General features: G+C 40.8%; 1 protein-coding gene across 3 annotated transcripts in view; it reads right to left on the bottom strand.

Moving 5' to 3' along the window:
- The window catches only part of LOC148538172 (cohesin subunit SA-2-like), a 125,952-nt gene that overhangs the window by 83,791 nt on the left and 29,485 nt on the right, over nucleotides 1-12,676 (bottom strand). For all 3 annotated transcript variants that reach the window (XM_088458733.1, XM_088458726.1, XM_088458741.1), the window contains exons 8-11: nucleotides 12,253-12,457; nucleotides 11,250-11,401; nucleotides 6,828-6,901; nucleotides 702-825 (exon numbers count right to left, since the gene is read on the bottom strand). In XM_088458733.1, the coding sequence (XP_088314859.1) occupies nucleotides 702-825; nucleotides 6,828-6,901; nucleotides 11,250-11,401; nucleotides 12,253-12,457 (555 nt within the window). The remainder of the gene's footprint in view (nucleotides 1-701; nucleotides 826-6,827; nucleotides 6,902-11,249; nucleotides 11,402-12,252; nucleotides 12,458-12,676) is intronic.

Genomic DNA, 12,676 nt, shown 5'->3' on the forward strand with positions numbered 1-12,676 from the left:
GGCTGGGGGAGGGGCTGCCGGGGGAAAGCTTACCTCCCCACTGCTGTATCAAACCGCTGGCCTCATATAGTCCCCGACACCAGACTTAACTGCCCCGATGGTCTAGTGGGGGTGTGGACAAACCAAATGCCCCACTACAGCGTCCTCCGGCTGGTCTCCACAACCGGAGGTAAGGACTGCATAAACACGTGATTCCCCGTGAGCGGGGAATCGCCTTATCTGTCTTCCCTGTTTGTCCAGCTGCAGCCCTGGGATCCAGTGGAGCTGCTAGCCAAGACCCACTGTTGCCCGCAGTAATCACCGGCCGGCTCACCGCTGTTGTGGCACCGGCAGGGGTAGATGGAGCAGTACCACAGGCGTCCATCAGGTCGTCTCGCTACTTGCTCTGAAAACAATAACATAAACTCATAAAAATAAAACTTGGGCTGCCGAAGCAGTCCCCCTATCTAAAGGTGCGAACGGTCCTGCCGGCACTAAACGTAAAACAGTCTGCCTGTGGCTGGGGATGGGGTATATGTGGAGGAGGACCAGTGCATCCTGGGAGCTAAAGCTGTGACTGTTTGGTGTCCGGATCTCTCCAACCACCCACACCCCATGGTATCCCTATGAATCCCCGATGGACCCTGAAGAAGAAATAAAGGAGCACATTTCTTCAGCACTGAGGTAAAGAAGGACAGTAAGACCACAATTTACAAACCCACCTTATCGTACAGCATCCAACCAACATACTTTAAGCAACTGTCATTTAAATAAGTGTGTGGGTATGTTTTCATCCATATGCCCATTTCTTCTATGCACAATACCCTGACTTCAGGAACCACATCCCTAAAAAAACAGGTGAAAATGGTCAGTTAAACAATTCACAATCTCTTTACAATGTTAAAGTATATACTCTATGGGGCAAATGTAATCGGCTGTGAATTGCTGGCATCGGTGAGTCCCTGGCAAGTCTGGCCGATGTTTTAAAGTGGCAATCATTTAAAAGGCAAAACCAGGTCGATGTTTTAAAGTGGTAATCATTTAAAAGGCAAAACCAGGTTATTTTTGCCTTTTAAATGATTGCTACTTTAAAACACTGTGCAGACTCAACGGGAACTCGCTGATGCCTCAAAGTCTTAGGCAATTACATTTACCCCTACGTGCTTACATCTAGATTTTAGAATCAGCAATTAGTTTCAGTTAAAGGAATTATGTAACAATGTTAATCTGATTACATTTATTTATTACAATAACATTTATACCACTGAGTAAAAAAGGAAAAAAAAAAAGTTTGTCTGAAGTGATTCTGTTCTACATTACATCACATAACCACAAAGGAGAATGTGACTAAATAGACAGGTTTTTTTGTTTTTTTTCAAGCACAAAACAGTTGGATGAAACACTTAGAAGTACTGGAGTAACATAGCTGGACACTATATTATTAGTTTGCGTAAGAATTAAATGGTGGATTAAAATGCATCTTGCTATTATTATCTGAAATCTATATAATAAAGTCATCATGTTGGCATGTAGTGACATTTGGGGGTAGATGTACTAAGCTTTGGAGAGCGATAAAGTGGAGAGTGATAAAGTTCCAACCAATCAGCTCCTAAGTGTCATTTTTCAAACACAGCCTATAACATGACACTTAGGAGCCGATTGGTTGGTACTCCATCCACTTTATCTTTCTCCAAGGCTTAGTACATCTCCCCCTTGGTCTGAAATTTAACCCCTTCCACCTGTGTCAGAGATGCATAAGACAAGGTGAGGGGGCAGTGATAGAAACCGTTTCGGAGGGAGAAATAGAGGTAGGGAGAAAGTGTCGGGATAGAGAACGAGACAAAAAATTGTATTTTGGTACTTACTAGTAAAATTCCTTTCTCCGATTCCACAGAGGACACTGGAGCTGAAGACACTGGGTGTAGATGGGTTGATGAATGGAGCTGGCACTTTAAATTTTGAATTGTGAGTGACTCCTCCCCCTCTATCCCCCAGAAGCCCCAGTTATAGAAATGGAGCCCGAGGAGACGGAAACAGAATCAGAAGATACAACTGAGGAGAAGTAATCAAACCACAAGGACGGCAAAAGCCGAATAAAAAAAAAACCACACATAACAGAAAGTATGCAATATGTGTAAAAAACAGAACACAATGGCAGGTAAAGCAGTGCTGGCAGGGCGTCCAGTGTCCCCTGTGGAATCGGAGAAAGGGATTTTACTGGTAAGTACCAAATCCTATTTTCTCCTTCATCCACCAGAAGACACTGGAGCTCAAGACACTGGGGACGTCACAAAATTTACCCCCGAGTGGGAGAGCGCTGAGGAACCTGCAAAACCCTGCAAAAGTGTGGACCGTGGACCAAGTGGCTGCACGAAAAGACTGAGTTTCTGAGGCGCCACGACAGGCAGCCCAACAAGCACCCACTGCACGAGTGGATTGTGCAGGAAGAGAAAAAATGGTGGAGGCCAGGCACCAAACAACATACGCCTGTCAGATGGTCAAACGGATCCATCTGGCCCTCCTGCTGCGTAGAAGCAGGCCAACCGCGCTAATAGCATTGAAAAGACAACAAGGAGAACAGACTGCGACAATGCTGCTGTACAGGACACATAAATCCGAAGAACCCGCACCACATCCAAGGAGAGGGACGACAGAAAGCCATCCGATCACACCGAAACACAATCTGCTGGGCGATGTGGAAGGCTGAAATCACCTGTAAGTAGGAAAGCCGGCAAGGCATGGAGTTCTTCACAGACATCATGAAAAAGTTAGATTAAGGAGGCCGACAAAAGAAGACTCCCAATTCCGAACCTGCCTGGCCGAAATCAAGATCAATAGCAGGACCGACTCCAAGAGAGGAGTATCAGTTCCACATCCTAGAAAAGGTTCGCACAGAGAAACATCAGAACCAACTGAGATGTAGGCAGGACAAATGGAGGCTGTATTTGGAGAAATTCCCTGAAGAAAAGTTTGAATCTGAGGGAACAAGGCGAGGCGGCGCTGAAAAATATTGACCATGCCGAGACCTGAACCTTGAGAGAACAGAGGTATAACCCAGTGTCCATGCCCTTAAGAAGAGAAGGAAACGGGACAAACAGAAGCAGTGTTGGGAAAAAAAAAAAGCTCTGCACACCAGGTCACATCAGATTATCAGATGCTGTGATAATGAGCCAACGTAAATGACGTGCGAGTCTAGAACACTGAGGGAACCACAGAGACCAAAGATAGCGGCCTCAACAGCCATGCCAAAAAGTGCAGCTGCTGTAAGACTGGGTAAGCAAAATATCGAAAAGCAGGAGGTCTTGGCGAAGAGGTAGCAGCCAGGGATCCTCAACGAGCTCCAGTGTCCCCTGGTGGATGAAGGTAAAAAAATAAAATACATAAATAAAATCCAGGCATCATTGGGCATTACAGCTATTTCTAGGATATAAACCAAAGAGGTAAAATACCTGGCAATTTATGCCAGCTTAGCAAAATGCACATTACAGGCCAGAGACCGCTTTAGCGTCTTTTGCATCTGCGACTTTATACTAAGACGCTCTCATTGAGCATCTATAGATGCTGTAATATCGATTTTGTGTCTTCAGATGCAACCAACAGTCCCACCATCGAAACTTGTACCAGCACCATGCTAGGTTCATATTTTCCGTCAGAGTTAACCTTCAATGTGAGTGTTTAAGCATCTGAGGGCTTCATTCAGAGATTTACGCAATGGCGATATTTACCCAGATTGAGCAATTTTCAGCCATTGCGCATGTGTGACAGTCGCACTGCGCACGCGCAATTGGTTTGCATGCACAGAGGATTCACTAGCAAAGTGAGTGACAGGTACAGATGTGTCCACATACATCTTACTTCCTTGCGTGACAAACAGTCCTTCATGCCGTGACTCAGTAGGGTTGCAGCTGTGACACTGTAAAGCTACATTACAGTGTCACAGCCGCTGAAACTGTATCGTAGTATTTCGCTTGCAGATGCACCCGCAGTCGCACACAGAATATAGGCTGCATATCATTTAATCAGCAGAAGCTGATTGTGCATCCTACTTGCAACGTTTCGCAAATAAGACGCATGTCTAGGTAAAAAGTTGCATGAAAAAACGCTCAGTGCAATAGAGTCACACGGCACTCACGCATTATGTTTAATGCGACTTGTAGGGCACAGAGGTAAAATGTATGTGGACACATCTGAAGTCAGCGTTTGGGGATGTAACGGGGAAGGCTAAGGCAGGGTACACAATAGGCAATACAGCCATGGCCAAAAGTTTTGAGAATGACACAAGTATTAGTTTGCACAAAGTTTGCTGCTTCCGTGTTTTTAGACCTTTTTGTCAGATGTTACTATGGTATACTGAAGTAAAATTACAAGTATTTCATAAGTGTCAAAGGCTTTTATTGACAATTACATTGAGTTTATGCAAAGAGTCAATATTTGCAGTGTTGACCCTTCTTTTTCAAGACCTCTGCAATTCGCCCTGGGCCACGTACTGACTGATGGCGGCCCATTCTTGCCTAATCAATGCTTGGAGTTTGTCAGAATTTGTGGGTTTTTGTTTGTCCACCCGCCCCTTTAGGATTGACCACAAGTTCTCAATGGGATTAAGGTCTGGGGAGTTTCCTGGCCATGGACCCACATTTTCGATGTTTTGTTCCCCGAGCCACTTGGTTATCACTTTTGCCTTATGGCAAGGTGCTCCATCATGCTGGAAAAGGCATTGTTCGTCACCAAACTGTTCTTGGATGGTTGGGAGAAGTTGCTCTTGGAGGATGTTTTGGTACTATTCTTTATTCATGTCTGTGTTCTTAGGCAAGTGATCCCACTCCCTTGGCTGAGAAGCAACCAGACACATGGATGGTCTCAGGATGCTTTACTGTTGCCATGACACAGGACTGATGGTAGCTCTCACCTTTCCTTCTCCGGATAAGCGTTTTTCCAGATGCCCCAAACAATCTGAAAGGGGATTCATCAGAGAAAATAACTTTACCCCAGTCCTCAGCAGTCCAATCCCTGTACATTTTGCAGCATATCAGTCTGACCCTGATGTTTTTCCTGGAGAGAAGTGGCTTCTTTGCTGCCCTTGTTGACACCAGGCCATCCTCCAAAAGTCTTTGCCTCACTGTGCGTGAAGATGCACTCACACCTGCCTGCTGCCATTCCTGAGCAAGCTCTGCACTGGTGGTGCTCCAATCCCGCAGCTGAATCAACTTTAGGAGACGATCCTGGTGCTTGCTGGACGTTCTTGGGTGCCCTGAAGCCTTCTTCACAACTATTGAACCTCTCTCCTTGAAGTTCTTGATGATCTGATAAATGATAGGTGCAATCTTACTAGCAGCAATATCCTTGCCTGTATAGCCCTTTTTGTGCAAAGCAATGATAACTGCATGTGTTTCCTTGCAGGTAACCATGGTTAACAGAGGAAGAACAATGATTTCAAGCTCCATCCTCCTTTTAAAGCTTCCAGTCTGTTATTCTAACTCAATCAGCATGACAGAGTGATCTCCAGCCTTGTCCTTGTCAACACATTCACCTCGTGTTAACGAGAGAATCACTGACATGATGTCAGCTGGTCCTTTTGTGGCAGAGCTGAAATGCAATGGAAATGTTGTTTTGGGGATTAAGTTCATTGTCATGGCAAAGAGGGACTTTGCAAATAATTGCAATTAATCTGATCACTCTTTATGATTTCTGGAGTATATGCAAATTGCCATCTTAGAAACTGAAGCAGCAGTCTTTGTGAAAACCAATACTTGTGTCATTCTCAAAACTTTTGGCCATGACTTTATATTGAACAATATGTCGTTTTGAAACAAATTGTAATGACATATCATTCACACCTCTGCGGTGCGTTGTTTATCGCATCTTCAAATCTGATGTACTGTACTTCAGATAGGAAGATATCATGAACAATTTAGTGCACATTGTGTAGTGTGTACAATGAACTGGAAGATGCAATATGGCAGTCCAATCTTGCATCTGAAGACATCACCTGAACTGCCAGTGATCTACCCAATGATTGAATAGTGTGTACAGTAGCAATGATTAATTGGATACAATCCTCCGACGTGATATATCGTGTCCCTCCCCCCCAGTTGAACCCGTGCATTTATCCAGCTTCCATGATTTTGCTAATTTCTAATGCAAAAATTATAAAGTAGTATTGATGAAGCAATCCCAAATTCCAGAATTTGAATTACCTCCAAGACAGTTTACCAGATCTGCCCAACACCACCAACAGTCATGTAGTGTTCTGCATTTTGGAACTGCTCCTTCGAACAAAACAAGTTGTGGTATTGTTGATACCCCTCCCTGGCATAATTAACAGCAGCATGCACTGGGAAGGACACCAGAAGCATGACAACCACAGCCTATTTGAAAAAGGTTAGCAGTAGTTGTAAAGAGAAGAGCAGCACAGGAATTGTAGATGTTTCAGTGGACCCAGCAGAAATACATTTCTATATGTGCAATAAGGATCCCAGCCTGCACACTTTCATATCATCTGTCAAACACTATCTTGTTTTTGTAAATTTTGCACATACAATAGTTGAACACATCAATAAATTGCAAAGCAGCGCTAAACCTGCTATATCCACCCATCCAGATCAAAATGTATTTGTAATATTTTGTAACATCTCTTTTTGAAAATGGGCTCTGTGTTTATAGTTCAGAAATGGATGTAACTTTCTTGTTATTGCGTACCACATGTGACAATGCCCATAAAGCGGCAAAAATAATTAGAATCATGTATGAATGTTGTAAATAAATTACATTTTATGTAAGGTTTTTTATGAGACAAGACCCACGTAACTAAAAACACATATGAAACAGTATAATCTATAATCAATACTTACCGATACCGTTGCAAAAAAGTGCCTTTAAATAGTGCATCCATCATATCTTCTATTTCACGATGTTTTAGCTGTAGCTGCGCAAAAGCAACACAGTAGTAATTAGTAACAATTTCAATGTTACAGGAAAAACAGTTACATATATAATACACAAGTGATAAAATATGTATACATTACTGCATGCAATATCTGTATAAAGGGTGAATTCTGATATTATGGGGGCATATCCAATTGGACGCAAGGTTTTGCCGTAAAAATTATGCGGACCTCGCAACCAATTTTGATTACCGCGGGTATGATCGCTCCTAAAACCCACAATATACAATTTTAAAAAATAGATTGCAAGGTTTTTTAAAAAATTATATACCTGCACGAAAATTAAAAAAAGAATGGGGAAATCAGCCTGTCCCAAAAAAAAAAAAAAAAAAATATTAAAAAAACAAAACTTTTGTATAAAAAAAAATGACAGGAAAAAAAAAATTGGGGGGTAACTTTAGGTCAATATAAAAAAAAATATATAAAAAGAAACTTTTTTTCATTTAGAGTCACAAAAAAAAAAAAGTGATTTTGGGGTATTTTAGGTCAATTAAAAAAACGAAAATGATAAAACCCACAAAACATCAGGACTGGCGGATGATTACCGTAACCTTGTAGCCGCCAGGGGTGAACTTGGCCTCCTTCTTACGGCAAAAGCGGAGACCTCTCTTAAATGGCTTAACCAAACATTTTACGAGAAGGGGGATAAAGCTGATAGAATACTGGCGTCTAGATTACGATCTAAACTCTCACAGAACAATGTTCTGACAATTAAATCTAGCTCAGGTGAACCTATTAGAGATCCCTCACACATTACTGAGGAATTTTGTAAATTTTATACTAATTTATATAACCTTTCATCTTCTTCAGGTAGTTCATTACCTACTAAGGACTCAATACAAAACTTCTTAGCCAGTTGTCATTTACCTAAATTATCCTCATCAGACCTTGAATCCTTAAACGTTCCGGTTGAGACGCAGGAGATCTCAGAGGTGATAAAGAACCTTAAAGCCAATAAAGCCCCTGGCCCTGACGGCTTTACAGCTACCTACTACAAATCCTTTGCCTCCCTGCTCTCCCCCCATCTTGCCGCGGTGTTCAATGATGTGATGTCTGGTGGTTCTTTCTCCATAGAGGCCCTTGAGGCGAGGATTATTGTTATTCCCAAAGAAGGTAAAGACCATTCCAACTGTGCCCATTACAGCTCCATCTCGTTGTTGAACGCTGACGTCAAGATTTATGCAAAGATACTTGCCAACCGCCTAAATTCAGTACTGCCTGACTTGGTCCATAACGTTCAGGTTGGCTTTATTCCGGGGAGGCAAGCCAGGGACAACACCAGACGAGTTGTTAGTCTCATCCATTCCATCAATTCTACTCAAACCCCAGCTCTGGTGCTCTCCTTGGACGCTGAGAAGGCCTTTGACCGGATCTGCTGGCCCTTCATGTTTCAAACTTTGAGGGCCTTCGGCTTGGGTGGCAATTTTCTCCAGGGCATCTTGGCCCTATATTCTATCCCTTCAGCTAGGGTCTCCGTCAATGGTCTTCTCTCGTCCTCTTTCTGTATAACAAACGGCACTAGACAAGGGTGCCCTTTGTCGCCCCTGATCTTTGCTCTTGTCATCGAACCCCTTGCAGCGCAAATACGCCTTGACTCGGATATTAGGGGTACGTCACTTGGGAAAACTGAATACAAAATATATCTCTTTTCGCTGATGACTTACTCCTGACCCTAACTTCTCCTCATACATCTCTCCTAAAACTTTTCCAAGTTTTGACTGTTTACGGCTCACTTTCGGGCTATAAGGTCAACTTTTCTAAAACTGAGTCTCTTGCACTCAATATAACACCTAGGGTCTTGGATCTCCTGCTTCACAATTATAACTTTGCCTGGCGCCCTTCTAAAATTAAATATTTAGGTGTCTATATAACAGTTATGACACTTTATGCTCTGCGAACTTCCCCCCTATGCTTAAAAAACTTAAACTGGACCTTCTTCGATGGCGTGATCTAATAATTTCCTGGTTAGGCAGGATAGTAGCAGTCAAGATGAATCTTGTGCCTAGATTACTCTACCTCTTCCAGACCCTCCCTGTTGCTGTTCCCAAATCAACTTTATTGCAAATACACAGGTTGTTTGTACAATTTGTATGGAAATCGAAACCTCCCCGCATAAGTTTTCTGACTCTTCGTCGTCCCACCACTAATGGGGGAAATGGATTTCCTGATGTTAACCTTTATTATTATGCTACCCATTTAAGTCAGGCAATAGCCTGGTTTACATTATCTCAACCACCCCGTTGGGTGGAAATTGAAACTAAGTTGTGTAATGTCTCCTCCATATCTACAATTATAGGCTTGGCTGCACCTGATAGACCCCAACCTGCCCACTCACACCCGGTTATCTCCTTCACATGCTCCATATGGGATTACTGTAAATCCCATTTTAACATAACCTCCTATCCATCCCCCATTTCCCCTATATGGTCGAACCGAGACGGGCACCTACATTCATATATGGTGGTCATGTCCTATAATAGCTAAATTTTGGGACGAGGTTGCTGTCCCCCTTTCGGAGGTTCTTAAAGTACCACTGACTAAATCTCTCTTGTCTTTTCTCCTTGGCTATCCACTAGAGGGTCTCAACCCACATGCTGATAAACTCTCTTCATTTAAATGCAGCTAGATGTTTAGCTGCAAGGCACTGGAAAGATATCAATCCTCCTCCTCGCCAACAACTCATAAATATAATCTGGCATGTGGCGGCCATGGAGAAAATTTCAGTTTATCTCCATAACACCTCCCATAAGTTTCTTTCAGTTTGGGGTGACTGGTTTCTTTATAATAACACCACACCTCATGGATCCCTACCCTCAGGCTTTTCGAACCTACTACTTTGATGTCCATAATTCATCTATTATTTATATAAGTCTGGATTCGGTCTCCTCCTTAACTCCCATGTCCTCCCCAACATACTTTCCCCCTTCTTTTTTCCTCTTCCTCTCTATACCCCTCTAAGTAGTTCTGCTTTCCATTTATACATTTTTTTTTTCTCAATGTTTTATATTTTGCATTGCTCTATATGATTTATTCTAATTAGAATGGAATGTTGATATATGTGTTCATATGATATCACGCTATTCTGTTGGTCTGAGTATTTCATATACCTCTTTATTTGAGTATATATGTATAGTTGTATTATTTTACTTCTGTAAAATCGAAAATAAACTTGTTAAAAAGACTAAAATTAAAAAAATGTAAAAAAATAAAAAGTAATTATTTTTCATTTAAATAATTGCTTTAATTAAGTTTGGAATACAGTAGTTAACGGAAAAGCTGATTTTGGGAAATTTGAAGTAATTATTGGTTTTAACAACCAATAATAACATGTAACTCTAGCAATAATTAAGCTAACTTAAGCTTCCAATTGCCTAATTAGTCATTAGGTGGATTGTTTTTTAAGGAAAATTGTCAGCACTTGCTTCAGAACCCCTAAGGTTCTGAAGCAAGTGCTGACAATTTTCCTTAAAAAATAAAATTGCACACTCAAAAAAAATTGTACACCAAAAATCTTGCACCAGCAGGAGAAACCCATTGGCACGAGATTTTTGGAAAATTTGCTCCCAATTGGATATGCTCCTTGTTGTTATAACATCAGAGCTCTGGAAAACTAGTAAATTAGGCAATAGTTCATCCCCAACTGCAAATGATTACAAATCATAGAAGTTAGTGTAGAGATCCATTACATATATACTGTATAAGCACTTGTCTTAAAGCCTTATGTCTTATTTAATATTATCAGAGAGTAGCCTTAGATTTTACAGTAGGAGATCTATTACCCCATATATATTTTATAATATACAGTAAGTCTTGACCTTTCCATACAAAATGCTCCTTTCCAAGTGTTGATATACATAGAGGGATTCTGCTAGAACGAAGTTAAGATCAGCATTATAATACTGTGAATGTTCCATATGTAGCATAAAACTTATGACAATTCATCTAGTTTTCCCATTTGAGTTATTGTTTATTTGTGGGATAAGTGTATGTTTATCCGAACAGACACTTACAGTAGGGCCAAATGTACAGTAATAGGGTGCAAGATTCTGATAGTCCAGAGATTTTGGAGCATTAGCTGGTAAATATAAAGCGCCAATATTTACTATGGCAAAATAAACCGTGTTTTGCCTTACTAAACATTTAATTTTATCTGCTATCTCGCCAAAATCTTGGGACTTTCAGAATTATGCACCCATTTGGCCCTTACTGTCTTTTTCTTTTGTCATTACAACCATATCTGCTGAAAGTGTTTAACAGCTATCCACTCTACTCGTTTGGTAACATATTATGTAAAATTATAAAAAAGTAATTATGGCATAAAAATCATACTTTTTTCCTTTTTTTGTCAAGCTGTTCTAGGCGTAGATTGGTCCTTTTCAAACACACTCTGTCTTTCTCCACCTTATATAGTCTCTCCGAGTTGTCTATGCTGATATCCAGATTTAGTAGAACTCTTATAAGCGCAGTTAGCAATTTTACAGCTGAAGTGAAAAGAAGATGGAAAAATGCAGCAGTGAACAAGTGTTTAATATCCAAAATTCCCATGGCAGTGCCAGCTGAAGGGTCTTGGTGTCACCAACCATTTTCAATGTAGAAATCTGAATGAATCTCTGGCAATTGTTGGATTTGGCCCCCATTCTTCAGTTGAATACAGCATCTCAATAATAAATAAAAGTAATTTTTATTTATATTTCTGACAGTCTTAGCAGTTAGGTTAGTGACACCCTGAGAATTTTCCTGGACATAAGTAGTTATTATGATCAGACATTGTTGAAATTATTTATGTCCTTTTTTTATCTTGGCAATTTTTTTATCTGAAGTAAAAATGTGGCTTTGTTACTCTGGGTCAACAGTATGAATTTTTTGTTTGTTAAGAATAGTGATTCATTTAGAACACCTCTATTGACTGGCACTCATCTAGTAACATTCCTTTGAACATTGTAGCTACTATACCATGTTTTGAATCTACTCCTAGAACTGTAATTACCATATAGGTAAGAATGTACAGGTCTGGAGAAACGTAAAATTGTTTTACAATAATTTTACTTACTTCTTACTATTAAATTTTGCTACATGGTTATTACTAGACATCTATTTTCTCAGTTAAAATAATGGATGAAGGTTATTGGGTTGAGGCACTCAATTATTCATTTGGGGCTGGGTTCAATCAATGTGTAAAGATGCATAAACTCTAAATAAATTTAGGCCTTCACTCCTATCAGTTTGCATTTTGTGTATTTCATTCCCACTGACCATTCCTGCACTTGCTTCCTTTGCTGGGATAAGATCCTATGTACAGTACATTAAGGGCTCCGGCGTAGTGCATACCTACCTGATAGAGTACTTGTGTGTCGGAATGCTCTAACACAGGAGTCTGCCAGCCCCAGTAGTAGAGAGATAATGGTGTTCAGCAGATAGCCATCATATATCACACTGTACTGACACTGCTGAACCAGCACCACTGTGAACTCACAGAAATTTGACCGAAATTTTTTCCAGTATGTGCCAGATCTGATCAGTGGGTAATCTTCAGTGTCCTTTAATACATAGAGGGAGTGTTACCAGGTCATCCTAGGATATCTAATGTAACTGTTATTTCCATCTGTCCCAAGATGCACACAATATGTCCACAATAACTGGAGTTCTAGATTTACTTCATTATAAATTGTGTAAAAATTACAAGTTTTGTAAAAATTGGTAATTCTTACATAAACTGCACAGTACGGACTATGCAAAGGCACACACATACCAATCCT

Source organism: Taudactylus pleione, unplaced genomic scaffold (genome assembly GCF_031769625.1).
Source record: "Taudactylus pleione unplaced genomic scaffold, aTauple2 ptg000041l, whole genome shotgun sequence".
NCBI lineage: Eukaryota > Metazoa > Chordata > Amphibia > Anura > Myobatrachidae > Taudactylus > Taudactylus pleione.